Here is a 17,837-nt window from a genome sequence, read left to right as displayed (position 1 = left end):
TGACCACGACCGAGTGTTGCAGACTGACACATTCCAAGGTCCAGGACCATGTACTGAGGGACCCACTGAAGACTGGGGCAGCTGCTGCCAAGGCCTGGTGGGGAAAGACCACTGTCTGAGGACTTCCTGCTGAAGGTAAACTGGGGTCCGTTCAGTTATCTGATCCTCCTAGTGCCTTAAGTACATGTAAATAGTATTGTGTATAAGTAAGAAATGCCTTGGGCTTTTAGGAACTGACTGGAGAATCAAATCCCAATGTCTGTTTGTTCTCAACATGCTAAGGCTGTACCGAACTGAACTGCTTCAGTGACATGAATGTACGGAAAGATTTTTGAATGAATATAGTTTTGAAATAAGAAAAAGCTTTCCATGCTCAGTGCCTCCTCCCATGACTGCTACCTAGTGCTGGAGGTCCCATGACATGGGGGTGTGGGGATTGTGAGCGACTGAGGGGGTAGCCATGGGGAAGAAATAAGGGTCAACAAAGAAAAGACTTTCTAAACCTAAGAACTAAGAGCAGAAATGGGCAATTCAGTCCCTTGAACCTGCTCTGCATTTTAATATGACAACAGCTGATCTCATCTTGGCCTCAACTCCATTTTCCCGCCCGCTCTCCATGAGTCTTTAACCCATTACTAATTAAATATCTACTCATTTCCTTCTTCAACATATTCAGTGTCCCAGCGTCTACCACACTCTAGGGAAGTGAATTCCATCAACTCACAACCCTTTGAAAGAAGTAATTCCTCTCATCTCTTTTTTAAATCTGTCAGCCCTTACCCTAAAACCACGGCCTCTCGTTCTAAATTACCCCACGGGGGGTAACATTCTGTCCAAGTCTACTTTTTAAACCCCCTTTAGCATCTTACATATCTCAATTAGATTTCCTCTCGTCCTTGTGAGAGTGGTTGAGAAGTGAGGGAGAGCAAACAGAACCAATTTGGACAGAACAGTAGGAGGGAGAATTATGAAAAAGAGACAAGTGAGTGCAGCTGAAGAGAACAGGTTTAAGAAATAAATCGAGCTTATGCCGAGATGGAATAGTCATTTCAGAGAACGTACGGTCGCAGCATCATTTTCAAACTCCTTTCGAGAGTCCCTGCTTGGTAACTAGCATAATCCAAATATTTTTGATCATTCACAGGCTCTGGCCAGGAATCAATAACAAAGAAGAATAGTACAGCACAGGAACAGGCCCTTCAGCCCATCAGGACGGGATCGACACATGATGTTTTTCTAAACTAAAAACCATTTGCTTCTATCTGGTCAGTATCCCTCTGTTCCCTACCTATTTACAGACCTGTTGCGATGCCACTTAAACTTTTCTATTGTACCTGCCTCCACCATCACCTCTGGTAGCAGATCCCAGGCACTTGCCACCCTCTGCGTAAAGAAACTTGCCTTTCACATCTCCTTTAACCTTTCCTCCTTTACCTGAAATCCATTCTCCTCATAATTGACATTTCCATCCTGAGAAAAAGACTCCCAACAATCCATTCTATCCATGTCTCTCATAATTTTGTAAACCTCTATCAAATCACCCCTCAGCCTCTGACGTTCAAGTGAAAACAAACCAAGTTTGTTCAATTTCTCCTTATGGCTAATACATTCTAGATCCTTTTCTGTACTCTCCAAAGTCTCCACATCCTTCTGGTAGTGTGTGCAATATTCCAAATGTGGCCTAACTAAATTGTATACAGCTGCAACATGATTTGCCGATTTTTGTAAAAGCTAAACCCTGACTGATAAGGTTAGCATGTCATACGCCATCATGACCACCATATCCACTTGTGTTGTCACTCTCAGGGAACTGTAGATCTGCATGTCTAGGTCCCTCTGTATGTTAATGTTTCTAAGAGTTCTGCCTTTCACTGAATACTCCCTCCTTCCAAAACGCATCATCTCGCGTCTGCCCAGATTAAGGGCCATCTGCCATTTCTCTACCCGAGTCTGCAACCGATCTGTATCCTCTGGCAATCTTCATTACTATCAGTAGCTCTCTCAACTTTTGTGTTGTCTGCAGACTCACAATCAGGCCATTTACATTTTCCTCCAAATAATTTATATAATATATTATTATATATGAGTTATAACATACATTACAAACAACAGGGTTCCCAGCACTGAATCCTGTGGAACACCATTAGGCACAGATCTCTAGTCAGAAAAATATTCTGCCACCAGTACTCTCTATCCTCTATGACCAAGTCAGTTCGATGTACATCTTACGAGCTCACTGTGGATCCCATGTGGCCTCACCTTCTGTATCAGCCTACCGTGAGGGACCTTGTCATGAAGGGTCACAGTCTAAGAGTAAGGGGTAAGCCATTCAGGACGGAGGTGAGGAAGAATTTCTTCCCTCAGAGAGTTGTGAACCTGTGGAATTCTCTCCCGCAGGAAGCTGTTGGGGCCAGTTCATGAGGTATATTCAAGATGGAGCTGGACATGGCCTGTGTGGCTAAAGGGATGAAAGGGCATGGGGAGAGAGCGGGAATGGGATACTGAGATTGCATGATTATCCATGATTGTATTGAATGGTGATGCAAGCTCAGAAGTACAAATGGCCTACTCTTGCATCCATTTTCTATGTTTCAAAGGCCTTGCTAAAGTTCATGTAGATAACACCTACCGCTCTGCCCTCATCAATCATCTTTGTCACTTTCTCAAAAAACCCAATCAATCCTACCTGACATGTGGCTGTCCAGGTGACAACCCTAGGGGGGGAGAATGTGCACTACGTCCAGAGTTGACGGTGCTCCAGAGTCCAACAGAGAGGGAAGGGAGTGAGATGGGGACAGCGCGGGCTGGAAAATGGCCAATCATCAGTCACGTGTACCAGCAGCAGCTCACAGGAGAGATGGAAACCGTGTGGTGGTGCGTGATAACCTCTCCATTGTACCTGCACTGTCAGCAAAAGGACAGGTAAGAATCTTCAATCACACACAGACCTTCGCTTGACATCAGGGTTTCACTGCTTTATGATGTTGTGAAGCAGCTTTTGTGATGCCACAGTCAGGATTTGCTCATAAAGAAGATTCTGCTGATTAGGTTAGATTGCCTACAGTGTGGAAACAAGTCATTTGGCCCAACAAGTCCACAATGACCCTCTAAAGATTAACTCACCCTCTACATTTCCCCCTGACTAATGAACCTAACACTATGGGTAATTTAGCATGGCCAATCCACCTGACCTGCACATCTTTAGACTGTGGGAGGAAACCCACACAGACACGGGGAGAATATGCAAACTCCACACAGTCGCCTGAGGCTGGGATCAAACCCAGGTCCCTGGTGCTGTGAGGCAGCAGTGCTAACCACTGGGCCACCGTGTCACCGCTCTGTGTAATTAACACGCCAAGCTGCCACAGGGACAAATGTTGGTGAGCAGAGTTTTATCATGGTCTTACAGATGCTTTATATCGAGTTAGGTCTAGCTTGGCTAGTGACAGGTGACCAGTACCCTCTGTGGATCTGGTTTGGAGCCAGCCCACCCAAGGGTGGCACATCACCCAGGCAACCCTCACCAAGAACAGTGAGCTCACTGCTCTTGGGCATCTTTGGCAGATTTGCACAATGAAAACTGAGCTTTTGTGGGGAGGTTAAAGTGACCCTGAAAGAGGGCAATGAAACAATAAGTGAGCATCAAAGGTGGCATATTGCCAGGAAGAAGCTTACAGCCAGTGCCCAGCCTGGGCCCCTCAGAAAGCACAGGGTGAATCACAAATCAGAGCCAGAGAACCTCACACTCTCACAGATTCCCAATTAACTTTGCCAACCCATAATATTCAATAGGGAAATGGTTGTGGGTTTGGAAGGTGCTGTCTGAGTATCTTTGGAGAATTTCTGCAGTGCATCTTTTAGATAGTACACACTGCTGCTACTGAAGCATCGGTGGTGGAGGGACGTGGATGTGTAGAATACAGTGCAAATCTTTGTACTGTCCTCCAGTATAAATGAGATTTTTAAACACTTGTCAAAACACTCTGCAAGTAGCATTAATGCAGATAAGTCATAAATCTACATTTCCCCATTGTTCAACTCATTTCTTTAATTGTAAAGTTAGAAAAAGAACAAAATGGATTAGTATAAGGTTTGAGTCTGCTCCACATTCTCATGTCTCTTGTGGGCAGTGCCTCAGGATTGAGGGGGCATGTTCCCACTCTGGTTTGGCGATGGTTGATAATCCAATGTGTAATCTACAGATTCTGCCGATTCTGAAGCAGGGTTGTGCTTAAAGTGCTGGGTAAATGGGCTGTTTGAAGGTTTCTGCACGGCCTTCACCTCTTCCCAATGAAAGCTCTTTGTGCATTGGGTGTGTCCTGGATATTCACCTTGGTTGCGGCCATTCAGCCCCTTAGGCCTGCTCCAAGACATGATGAGATCACAGCCGATCTAAGTGTGGCAGTTTTTAAACTGCGTCCCTAGTTCTGGACTCTCTCAGTGCCTTGGCTTCAGTGTTGCAGGGAGCTGGCTTGGTGGTCAGAATTTAATGCAGAGGCAGTGACCCCACCCACTGACTGAAAAGTCACAGGCAATCTTTTCTGGCCTTGGGAGTCATGACTGGATTTTAATGGTCTTCGGTAATTATTTGCCTGAATACATGGCTTCCACCTCATTTAAAGCAAGGAATCCTATTTCTGTGAATCAGAGTATCAGCAGTTCTTCAGTCCCAGCAGGGTTAAGCCTGTCTCCAGCAGGGTGTATTACCTAATATGGCAATGCTCATGTTAGCTCCAATAATATAGGAAACTGGAATTGAATCCTGAGCTATTGAGGAATCCAACAGGCATTGGTTGCAACTAACGTATGTACAAATACCACATTCCTCAGGCACATATTTGTCTGGGCTATTGTCGAACTATTAATCTACAACAGAGAAGTATGTTTCCAGTAGAGTGTTGTGCTTCAAGTGCTCTGGGTAAGATGAGCAATGAGATCATTATACCCTCAGGCCATATGCTATGATGTCATGAGCATGTCTCTGAAAAGCATACTGACTGTGACTCAACAGGCTGTGCCATGGTGAGGGGATGGTCAAGAGACCAGGGATAGCTCTTCAAGTCATGACAGGCGAAACAGTGTAGAACTCTGCTCAGGTTGCTTGGATATACCTCATAACATGGTGCAGCCACCCCAGCCTTCAGCTGGAACCAGTGACAGCAGGAAGGGACCTCAAAGTGACAATTTAAGATCCCAGTTGGCCCACAGCTGTCCTTGTCTGCCACTGGAGTCCCATATCAATCAGGGGATCTCATACAACCTCCACCACCCCCCCACTGCCAGTCTGCTCCTGAGATGGTAGCAGACCTCCTGCTTCTTTTGATTCATGGGATTATGGGCATTGTTGCCAAGGCTATAATTTGCTGCCCATTCCTAGTCTCTCAAGAAGGTGGTGGCGAGTCACCTTCTTGAACTCCTGCACTGTGTGTGTGTGTGTGTGTGTGTCTGTGTGGTGAAAGGGCTCCCACACTGGTATTAGGTGTAGAGTCCAAGGATTTTGTCCATGTGGTGATAAAGGAATGGTGACGTATGTTCAAGTTAAGATTGTGGGGGATTTGAAGGTGAACCTGGAAATGGTGGTGCAGTCCATGAATTTGCAAGAAGCTATCAACGAGAGGTTGCATCCCACTGAAGAAGTTCACCCTGGTTAAAGGCAGTCTATCCAGGACTGAGCAGGTATAAACTTGCAAATAGATCATGTAATTATAATGTAGAAAACGAGTTTGCAGAATGTAACCAATTTATTTAACCAGCTTGTAACACTGCTTTGAGGTGCAGGTCTGCTTCACAAGAGCCTCTCATTCCTCCAAAGTTCTCAGTACAATGTAAAACAAAATTGCCTGACATGAATTACACATCTCTGCTCAATTAAAGCTCTTTCTAAATCATGAGGCATATTTACTGCCCTGGTTATTTTCCTTCTTACGCAGCTGAACAATGATGAGCAAACTAGTTTTATCTGCACATGCCGGGATGGGAATGGAGTTGGCTTCCTCAGAGCTAAAGCTTTAATGAATGATAATTAGCACAGACAGTTTAAGCAAGTTGGATTTTATTTGCCAACTTAGGTGCATTCACATAATTCAACCTACATTATTTTCATGTTTCTCAAACAGAACTGGGTGAAAAACTGGACATGGATAATGTACACAAAAGGCCACAGATGGATAGTGCAGCCTTATTTGTGAAGTGCATTAATATTAATTAATCGCAATTGAGTTTTTCTATAATTCATCATTTCCAGCATAAAAACACTTCCTTTTTTAACAAAAATAAACTTTAGCATGGGTTTACTTGGACAGGTTGTCTGAGGAATGTCCTCATCTGCTGTTCCTCAATAGCTTTAACCTTTTGAGGGGAACAGTCAAGAGATTCACAGATGTTTAATGTGAAGTAAACACATCACTTGGGGAAAAAAAAAGTCTGTATCCTGATTCTTGAAGAAAGTCAGTTTGAGAGAAAACTGTAAACCAGAGGCTGGGTTTTGAAGTGCTATAGTTATCATCCCTTTTGAAGCAATCAGGACAAAGGAACCTTTGCAGCTGCTTTTGAAAGGTGTACTAAGAAAGCTTTAACCATACCGACCCCAGATTCAGAATGCTGGGAGCAGGCTGCTTAAGAACTCTCACACCCTTCTCATACACAAGATGAAACTGTCACAATAAATTACATTAAACAGAACATAAACTCAAAAGATTAGCAAACACAAATAGCAAATTAAATAAATACTTGATACCTTAAAGATACCTTCACAAGGTAAATTAATTAGAATAATCATTTCAACTTTTGTTTCAGGGATCCAATGCAATACTTAAAATTAGAGCATACATTTTCAAAACGTATTAAAAAAATACATTCCAGCCTTCATGAGGGTGAACCTTTGCTACAAGTTTTGGTATTTGTCACTGTTTTTGCAATCAGTTATAAACAAATGCATAGGGTGCAATGGAAAACATGTCCAGATGGGAACTTTTAGGTAGAGCAGTTGAAGATATCTCATTGTTCCGACTACTTTTCAGAAAACATTTCCTGCCCTACTTAGCATGTCTTTTGATGACAGTAATTAGATTTTGGGAACTCCACCAAAAATCATTATGATTAATAATATTGCAAGCACAAAACAACTGCTCGAAATTTAATAGCTATTTCAGTGGTCAGTACTGAAGTAACAGTTGAAAGTTGGAGGCAGCTATTATGGCTCTGACTAGGCTACTAAAATTTGCAGAAGAAAAGATAAAAAGGCCTTCGTTCAATATAACTTATTACAGGATAAGGCTAAGGCACTTATTTTCAACCTTTCTTCCCATTCACAAAAATGTTAGACAAAATATTTATCCAGGCTTTTCATTGTATACTAAAGTACAAATCTATATCAAGGCTCATTAACTGGTTCAAGTGTGCAAAAGCAGCAATGTCCAGTTTTCATACGCAATCAAGACCGGTCCAGGTACTTTGTTTAAAAAAAAACAGTCTATGTAATAAAATTCACTTCAGGTATTTGTCCTTTTTTTTTTAAACAAACATTTGTCTCACAGCAAGAAGCAGTGACACACAATTCACAAACTTTAGCAAGGAACCAGGTAAAATTCAAAGGTCATTACAAGTGTAATATTTTGACAGTCACTGTGTTAGTTCCAGAGACTCCTTTATCCCAACTGATCTTCATACTGCTTCCGGAAACAGTCACCAGCCGGGAAGAAATCCCAGCACCGTTCCTGGTACATTTTCCAAACGTAGGATTCCTACAAGAACAGGGATGAAGGCTACATTAGCTTTCTGCTTACTCTCAAGACATGTGGAGAGATTTTTGTGTGATCATTACCAATGGGCGGGAAGTGTGAAGATGAAGCCATTGCACTCCTGCAGCAAATGGTCCACTTTCACAGACTGTATTAATCAAACAATTGCTATACACCTTTGGAGTGTATAGGGAAACCAGTGGATTCCAGCTGATGCAGGGAAGCTAAGAGGTAAATGGGGAAACAATCCTGTAGGCTGACCATCGAGGAGCAGGAATGGGTGCAGATTTTTTTTATAGCTAGGAGCATACACTATGCTCACCGATAGCTCAAACTTTCACCAAGTTACTACGAATGTTCTAAAGAAGAGTCATACTCGACTCAAAATACTAACTGTTCCTGTTTCCACAGATGTTGCCAGAACCTGATGAGTTTCTCCAGCTGTGGGAGAATTGCTAGATTTGGGGCAGCCATTTTGTCACATATTAAAAGCCTGGAAACCATTTTGAATCTCACCTTAGTGCTTGCTTGCTGAATGTCTGTGTTTTCCCATGTCCAGCTAAGATGGTTTGCCTTGCAGCTGTAGGGGTACCTGATAGGGCTATTCTTCTCTTTGCAAGGACCTCGTGTATACTAACACCTGCTTATCAGCTAATAACCGACACTGTCCAGACATTACGTGACTGAAGCTAATGACTGGGCAATGTGCTTAGCTTGATCATTATCCTGCAATTAACAGTTTGCTAATTGTTAAATGATTGTAACCTGGTAATCATTCAACTCTTTAAATCTCTTTGGAGTGACTGGTGATCATTCGGTCGACTTGTCTCTCCCCAGGTGCTCATGAATAAACCAGTCAATACTCAAGGCTTGCGTGTGGCGTGTTTCTTCTAAATTAGACGGTTACGAGTGAGTCACCCACTGCATAATTTATCTCCATCCCCAACACCAGCGTTCTGCGGTTGTTGGTGATGTGAATGTTTGGTTCAGAAACCATTGGACCGCTGGAAAGCACCAAGCTGCTTTGTTCAAATGTGTATCGGGGTGGGGTGGGGTGTGGTTTGTAATTGAGAGAGTTTTAATTAGTAGAGTTACATACCGACGGTTCATAAGTATTCATCTGTAGTTAGAATCTATATTTTTGAATAGATAGTGATGTTTGTCAAATCCAGAAACCCGCTCCATGCTTTTTGTCATCCTGTCTAAACGGCAGGTATATTAGGGAACTTTTATGAATACTCTGGGAACAGTGAGGTCCAAGGTTCAGCGCATCCTTTCACTGAAATATAACATCATCTTTATTGTGCGCAGCCTGTTTTATTCTGTCGTCAGATCCTTTCAAGCTCCTACTTGGTTGTATACAAATGTCTCCTGAAAGGACTGCTGGTCGTGTGTGGTCCATCAATACCAAGCAACGCTTCTGATAGCTGCATGGTCATGTCCTGATGCAGCTCAGATGGAGCACCAACTTGTGGTTCTTTGAATTAACTTCAGTCTTTGACGGTCTTTCTTTTGTTTTCGCAAAGCAAAACTAGACAGAACGTTCAAGATACAGTCTGACTGGAGCGTTTAGTAGTATGGGTAATCTATCCTCTAAATCTTATTGCTTTGTCTTTGTAATATAACTGGAACATTGACTGAATGTGTGAAGTATTCAGTCAACTAAAGATGCTTGCCTATTTATGGAGAATGGATGGCTTACAATGTCTTTCTCTGTGCTGTTTCTTCTGGTCCATTTTGAATGTAGGCACCACCTTCCTGCCTATCCCCTCCAACAATCTAATTATTAATCTGCCTGCTTTTGAATCCACTATTCTTCCTACATTAGTTTCATCTGCAAATGTGACCGCTCAGCATTGTGTTTCTGAGTTCAAGTAAGTAGGAAGCTTTGTTCACAAAAATGGTACGCGTAGGAATCAAAACACCTCACTTGTCACAATGAGAATGGAATCTCAATCGTACCACCTCCTCTAACTTTCAGATCCTCATTTCAAAGTGACTGACAATTTTTTTTTTTTATTTAAGAACCGAGTTCTCACTTTGATATTATTTACATTCTGGGTTTTCAACTATGGGATAACTGGGTGAAAGAGAAATCCAGAGAAAGTTGGGAATGTGTAATCTGATGCCAAAGGAAGTATACGAGGCAAATAATGACCCATTTAATGTGAAATCGGATAAACAGACACAAAAAAGGGAAGAAAGTATTTTAAAAATATTCTTTCACGGGATGTGGCAGTCACTGGCAAGACCAACATTTGTCGCACATCCCCAATTGCCCTTGGACTGAGTGGCTTGCGAGGCCATTTCAAAGGGTTACTGGTCAGCCATGTGATGGAGAGAAAGTTGCAGCCTCTAGCATCAATCTATCCATGGCTCTGGACAACAATGTGGATGGAAACGTATATGCTGCCACAGCAACTCTGATTCCTTGGGCATACTAATGGCTAGATGGCTGGTCTCATCAGATTGATGACAACAGGGGTGAACTCCAGTCCAGCCGGGGTGGATTCAGGACCCGCCTTCAGAAGGAGAACTCAAGAAGATGAACCTCCTGAGTCAAGGAAGAAATTTCAGAATGTTTTCAGTGAGGGGGCTAAAGTCATCCTGGTGTAAGTATTTCATATAGTCAAGATGAGGAAAACCACATACCTGACCCGTGTGCTCAGTTTCATCTTTATTAATCAGGTACATCAGGAAGAACCTGAAAGAGATTACAAGTACGACAAATGGTCAGAAGGTGAGTCAGGCTGTAACAAACAGGCAGATTACACATAAGATCATGGAACTGGGGTAGAAAACTCGGACTTGGGGAACAGCAACTGGAAGCTGCTACCTGAAGGGTACACTTTACAGTTAGGCTCTGTGCCTTTTAAAGTGATTGTAATTGGCTCGATTGCTCTTTCCATTACTTCAGGGGTCTATAGGAAGGGGATAGAGGCAAGAATAAATGCGAGAGAGTTTGAACAGAAAACAGGAGGACTTTGTTTACTTGGAAGCTTGTGAGACTTTGGAATGCACTGCTGGGGACATAACTGAGATAGGGATTATGGGCTGAACGTTATGGGACGGTGTAAGCAAATGACTGTAAGAGGAGGCTGCCCTGGATTGATGTTACCCTCGGTGCTGCCATAACAAGCCGAGGGGTGAATCTTTGCCAGTCAGTGTCAGACTTATTGCTGGGACTACAAGCATCTCCACCAAGATGATAACAAGGATTCTGGATTTGGCGAAGTCAGGTGTTTTTGAAAAGAGAGGGATAGAGAACTTGAGGGAGGGGTGTGATAAGGTGGTCAGGAGTTGCTGTAGTAATATTTCCTTCTTTCCTGCTCTTTCACCAACTTAGGGGAAAAATAATATCAGCCTTCCTATTCTTGCCTGGTTTCCACAGCTCAGTGTGTTGCAGCAGTAAAGGCAGTGTGACCATATATTGGACAATAATTGACCTCTTTAATGGTCTCAATAAGTGTGAAGCTGATTGAGCTACTGGGCACCTTACCCCATTACAACTGACTCAGATTTTACTTGCATTCATGTCCAGACACATGGATGGATAGAGGCTAAAATCCAAATCCATGACATTTTTTAAGAATAAGTAATTGAAGGAACACAGAACAAAAGGAGTTGAAAATGCAATCAGCAAATGAAAGAGTACAGACAACTGAGATCAGAATAAACAACATAGACTTGAGATAAATAATCTTTTACTGTTTATCGGATTTTATGGTGCATCGCATGAAATTATTTTTAACATTACATCTCAAGCCGACCAGAGATATATGCAAAGCTGATCGCTTACATGTAATTTGCTAAATTGTGCTCCTCCAAAGTGTGCGTTTCAAACCCGTGTGGCGTTGTATCAAAGTAGTCACTGCCAATTCCACAAATGAAGCATTTGGTCTGTTAGGTCAAACAGAGGCAAAGAAGTGACTATCAAGGGCAGTACAGCACAACAGGTAGGTGTCATTTTTACAGAATAATCACACTCAGGGTACTTAAAATATTCAATCATAGATATCCATTTCATATGTTCTGATGGTTGGGATTAACGGGAGGTCGAAAATGAATGGATGAAGGAACGCCTACAGGCTCAGACAACATAGACATTTTGCAAGATTCCCCTGTTGGTGCACAAGTGGCAGGATAACCAGGCCTGTATGTTATAAGCTTAATACCAGAGTCCCAATTCATGCTTCCAATTAGCATGGCTTTAACACAGGCAGAATTATTTACCTCTCCCCGTAAATGAGCTAAGGAACAGTAAGAATCTTGTCACAGCTGATTGTGGATACTTCCTGTCTTGGGTCTTTTTAAGTGCATTTTGGCAAATGAGGCAGGTATGTTCATGTCTTTTTTTGGCTAGTTTTGTTTTCCCCTGAAAACAGATTGCCAGAGACTACTGCTTGAAGGGATGAGAGTTCACATCAAGCACGGCTGACATGTAGAATTTTCTTAGTGACTGCCACAGACTCACTAGAAAGATTTGCAGGTTGAAAATCAACCTATTTGGCTGAGTTAGGAATGCACTTTCCTGGGCCATCTGGCTCAGAGGCAGGGACATTACCCATTGCTCCACAAGGTCTCCACAACTATGAAAAACTATCCCATTGAAAGGAAGAGTTTTTTTTAAATAAAAAATGAGATTACATATTTCAAAGACCAACTCATTCAGCAGGAAAGATTTCATGTTCTTTCCCAACAGGGATAGAGCTCAGAAGCATGGATTCCAATTCATGAGTAAAGCTGTAATGGGCTGAGGGTCCTGTCTGGAGAAGGTGTGAAAATGTAGAACATAATTCAATAATCAAGGAGTGACATTAAAACATCTTCTGTGCTAATTCCAGTAAATTACACTGTATGGAAGGCTGTGCTGAAGACTGGTTCATTACACTGGCCAACAGTGTAGGACTTCATCTTCGAATACCTTCAGTGATTAAATTTGTTTGTCCCTTGTTGTAGCAAAGTTGCATTTACTGGATCAAGGACATTTTGCTGCGTTTGTTTGCAGCATCCTGTTCCTAGGTTACAGCCAGCTGCTGTGCATGATCTCGCTGATGAAGATGATCAATAGGAGCCCGGAACAAAACAACTGCATTTTCGTTTCAACTTCTTGTAACCAGATTTTTAAAAGAAATGTCAACTCAATAAAAACATCTGACTTCATTGTTTCCTTTGCTCTTTCTTCACTACAACTCATTATTTTGTGCAGGCTGTTTTCTTCCAAGCTTTTGAAATCTTGGGGATTAATTTGCAATTTACCACCAGACTCTAAGGCTAGAATTGCGAGTCGGGTGTCATTACTCTCTGTCCCTCTGCTGGACCTGAAGCACTAGTTTGCCATGACTGCAGTGTTGCCAAAGCTTATTGTCTTAGTCACATCAGGACAAAGACAAAAGTGGCAAGGCAAATCTTTGTGTCAATTTTCAGACTCTGCATTAGCTAATGACGTGGTCATTTGACAATAGAACCAGTTTCCCTTCTGAAGAAAAGACATCTCTTCTCCCCCCCATTCCTCCTAACTGTGTTGCAAACAGAAAATGATTGTGAATAGCACCTTCTGAAGAACTCCATAAATAATAAACTTTGCCACTGGGCTGCTATCCTACGTGATCTAACTTGCCGTCTGCTCCCTCTCCTATTTCTTGTTCGACACATGATTTCATTAATATGTGGGTGTCTAGAAAGAAGCTGCTTTATCCTATTCCTACCTCCATGTCCTCTTTCACTTGCTCCTGCTGATCTCTCAGCTCACCAAAAGCGTCAATAATCAAACCTGAAGGAGGAAACAATATCAAACTGTTAATCCTTCACACGTACAAAGCTCTATTTAGCATTCAGAGATTAAACACTTCACCAAAAACCTATTTTTTTTCTCTCTGGAATGAAACAGCTTTTCATTTATAAGGTATTTACTGCATTTATATGTTTTTTCTAAAATTCTAGTAACACAACATAACACATACATTAACATATGTATATTGTGGTGGGAAGCAAGCTGGTGTTTATATCCTTCCCTCCTATCAAGGTGCTGCATTCCCAGTTACTGCACTGGTCTACTGGCTATTTTCTCATAAGCAGGGAATGAAAATAAAACAAGAGCCAGACTGTGCAGTGAAGACTAATACTTGGAAGCAAGGAGTAATGCAGTGTGCTGATAGACGGGCACAGAGAAGCAAATGGAAAATCAAAGAGAATTGTATGGAGTTTTTGTTGAGATTCTCCAGGTTTGAGGAACAGCACAATTCCAGTGGAATATCTACTGTAGTGAAGGCATAGAGGTTGGCAGACCTCCATGGGAATTCTGCCCTAAAAAACAAATCACACAATGTGCATGTACTCTTCAAAAAGACAATATCTGCATGGTCCAAATAAAGTGCTGGTCTTCAGAAAGGCATTAAACTCTCTCACTGATGGATGCTAATTATAATCGCTAAAATGAAAATTGCTGTTGAAGTTTTTCATCCTGCACTCGTCAGGACACACACAAGAATTCCAAAGTTCAACAACTGCCTGGGGTATTCTCCACACCAATTAGACTTGGCTTACTAACTAATCGTCATCCTTTTCTCATGCATCATACTTTATTGCTCTCTTTGAAATTTGGCATTCCTGGATCAGCACTGATGTGCGCAAGAGAAGAAATTGTTTTCCTTTCGGTGTATGTTGGGTGAAACCTTGGAACATTAATGAAACAACTGGATGTTGATGTTTCTTCCTGGGATTTATTAAGATGAGTAAAATGGCCTTGGTCATTCATAATTATCTGGTGGTCTTGCTCTCCAAATCACATTGAAACACAAGTATTATGACTTCAGAAATGAGTAACCTATAGAAGGGAGGATTAACCTGATCAGTTGCTTTACACTAGATATTTCTTTAATTTGTTTTGAATATATGCATTCCAAAAGTTAAATAACCCTAGAAGGTGTCAGAGACAGCTTGGTGATTACATGAGCACATCAACAGAAATTCATCTTGGCTGGGGTCAGATGTGGCGCAAAAGGTCTCAAATGTTACCAGGGACAGCAATTTTGAGAAGGCATGAGGGAGATAGAGGATAAACTGAAGAAAGGCGTGACTTCATGGCTGGAGCTCTGGGGAACTTGGAAGGCTGGCTGGCTTGCGGACTGGAAAAAACGAGGGCAGCAGCAAGGCAGCTGATTAGACAGTTTTCATCTTTATGACAAAGAAGTCCATGCACTTGTTTTCGGAAGTCAGGATTGAGGAGACAGGAGAGGACTCGGTTAAGATGACAGTTTCAATGGAGAAAATGAGCTAGAAGTGTTGAAGAACTGATTGAAGCTGGGATTGACATCATTGTTAGACATGCTATTCCCTAGAGCTACAGGATAACTTCAGAATCAGTCTTTATTTATCCAAGATTACATGTTGCCAGTGATTCATCTTGTAGTAAGCCTTGGGTCATACCTTGGATGATAGCCAGGAGGATAACAATGACGAAGAAGAAGAAGGTAATGTCAAAGACAACACGATAGAGCTCATACTCATCCCCTGCTGGGTCTTCAATCTCATCACCAATACCACCACCCGCTCGTACGCCTACGTACATGTGGAAGAGGTAGCACTGTATAATGGAAAGATGGATAGAGGTTAGAACAACAGAACTCTTCAACTTAGAAACACTATCAGTTTCACTGAGGGGCAGATTTGAAAAGTTTTAAATCATCTCACTTTTGAACAGATCTGTCAGAATGAGGTCAGTGTCACAGTGATTGAAATATCACCTTACCCAATGATTCTGTCATCACTTGTTAAAGTACTTCCAAAATCACACTTGTTTTCAATAACAGTGACAAAGCATGGATGACACATAAATAATACTTGTTACACAAACAGTCTGGTTCCAACGCTTTTAATGGGAGCAAAGATGAAGCAGTCTGCTTCGAAACAAATTACCAGAAAATCACCAGATGCAACAAAAGGTTCATCAAACCAATTCCTGGAGTGGACAGAAAGAAGAAATAGACTGGGCATTTATTGCACAGTCACCGCATCAGCCTGGGCTGAAGCAAATCATGCCACTTGCAACTTTAAATCTGGCTATAAAATGAAAATCTAAGCTGCTATATATCTGTGACAAAAATATCTATGTCTAAGTGGAAGATACGTGAGTTAAAAAAGACATGATTCAATCTGTTTTATGACCCAATTCGGCAGCAGGTGGGACGTGAAACCAGACCTTCTGGCATCGGCACCACCATGTCATAAGAGCCCCAGATAAATGAGAGCAATACCTACTTCTGGAATAGAGTTCATCCCATTTACGCTCATGATCAACATACTTAACTGAACATTTTACTGTATTAATCTACTGCAGCTGACTAACAGACCTGATCTGTGGAACAGTGACCAGACACACTAATTTGTCCTTTCAACTCCACATGCACATGAACTGGTTGTGCCACCACTGCCTGTTCTGTTTTCACTTGTGATAAAATATTGTACTGACCACAATATTTCGAGTTACGAAATAGTGCTTCGCACTTCCCAGTAGCTAAGTCAGCATTCAGTAGTAGTAATGTTACTGCTTTAGTCATACAGATATTCAGGTTAAATCATAGACAAAATTGACTTAGAAAAGATGCTTCCATTTGTGGCATGCCTAAAATGGGGACCATTAAGGGAAGACAGTTACTAATAAATCCATTAAGGAATTCAGGAAAAACATCTTTACTAGGAATGCAGAACTTGGGATCACAAGAAGTTGCTGAGGTGAATAGCATATAACGTCTCTAAGGTGAAGCTCATTAAGTACAGGGAGAAAGGAATAGGAGGATTTGTGAAGAGGGTGATAGGAAAGATGACAGGAAGCTCCTGTGCAGTATGAGACCTGTTTGAGCAAATGGTCTGTCTCCAAGCAGGAATTTATATAAGATTTGACACTATTTTTAAGTAAAACAAACCTAATCAACTTCAATTGCCACCTTTTACATCGACAATCATGACCCTCCAACATTTATGTTCCTTGATAACAGCCAACATCTTTGCATTATTCTCAAATTTTGTACCTGTTCTGCTTCTTAATCTGTTGCTATGGTTCTTCTTTTGTTCTCCCTCCAATCCCCCACCAAGTATCTACTGCCCTCAGTTTCATCATGCATCACCCAGACTTTCTAGTTTCTCTCTCCTAAGTATATGCTCAAAGAATTGTAGTTGCTTCTTGATGATCATCTGTAAAAGTTCTTGTAGGCCTGCTTTCTTCAAAACTTTCTCAATTGTCATATGTGTTGTCTAACTAAGCCTTGACGTACATTTCAGAAAACATGCCTCTATTGCCTTGCCTACACAGCAATTTTCACATTGTTATAGTTATTTAACCAGATGTAGCAGTTCAGTCATCCCATTCCGCTTTCCACAAGCATGTTCTTATTTCTGACAGGTCTAATGTTTTTGTGAAGGTTTATTTTGCAGGTAACAGGTCTTAATTATTGTTCTCATCAGATGTTATTAGGCTACTTGGATAAGAAGATTGTTTTAGAAAGCTTACTGTCATCATGTCATCGCACTTCATATCTGGATCATCTTCATCCTCACTCTTGTTATAAAATTTGCGGAAAAAGTTGAAAGCCACCACTGTGTAGAGGTACACGACAACAGCTAGCAGACCCACAGTCATCATCAACTAGAGAGAATGAGAGAGATACAGGTGTAAGGCTGTGACAGGAGAGATCAACATCTTAAGTAAGACACAGAAAACATAAACTGCTCCTTTTAAGATGCTTAATCTGAAGTTTACATAATGTAAGATTTTATAAGCCCCACCTGCTTTCCATTGTGAGTTACAGAAGATAGGATGGTGCGAAGGGTCTTGACACCCATAGCAATGTCCAGAAGATGAGCAGCAAAGAAGAAGCTATTGTAATGCCCAAGGGCTGACATCACCATGTACCAGCAGAGGTATAGGAAAGACTGATCAAAACAAAACACAAATAATCCGAGTTGCGAACCACAGTAAGAATCAATCATACATTAACTTCACTTCAATAATAGTAACCCTTCAAAATAACCCTTTAAATGAAAAGCATTGAATAAAATGTATTCCCTTCAAAACTTTCCCTCCCCTTTCTTCATCTCTGC

The 17,837-nt window shown here is 41.6% G+C and overlaps 1 protein-coding gene across 1 annotated transcript in view; it reads right to left on the bottom strand.

The window, feature by feature from the left end:
• Positions 1 to 5,722: 5,722 nt before the first annotated feature.
• Positions 5,723 to 17,837, bottom strand: part of LOC122542710 (ryanodine receptor 1-like) — a 393,921-nt gene continuing 381,806 nt past the window's right edge. Inside the window, exons 99-105 of the mRNA XM_043680690.1 lie at positions 17,523 to 17,669; positions 17,248 to 17,382; positions 15,168 to 15,324; positions 13,448 to 13,512; positions 11,539 to 11,639; positions 10,392 to 10,443; positions 5,723 to 7,742 (exon numbers count right to left, since the gene is read on the bottom strand). Coding sequence (XP_043536625.1) covers positions 7,647 to 7,742; positions 10,392 to 10,443; positions 11,539 to 11,639; positions 13,448 to 13,512; positions 15,168 to 15,324; positions 17,248 to 17,382; positions 17,523 to 17,669 — 753 coding nt within the window. The 3' untranslated portion in view covers positions 5,723 to 7,646. The remainder of the gene's footprint in view (positions 7,743 to 10,391; positions 10,444 to 11,538; positions 11,640 to 13,447; positions 13,513 to 15,167; positions 15,325 to 17,247; positions 17,383 to 17,522; positions 17,670 to 17,837) is intronic.

This window comes from Chiloscyllium plagiosum, chromosome 41 (assembly GCF_004010195.1).
Source record: "Chiloscyllium plagiosum isolate BGI_BamShark_2017 chromosome 41, ASM401019v2, whole genome shotgun sequence".
Classification (NCBI taxonomy): Eukaryota; Metazoa; Chordata; class Chondrichthyes; order Orectolobiformes; family Hemiscylliidae; genus Chiloscyllium; species Chiloscyllium plagiosum.
This window is presented reverse-complemented; position numbering and strand designations above follow the sequence as displayed.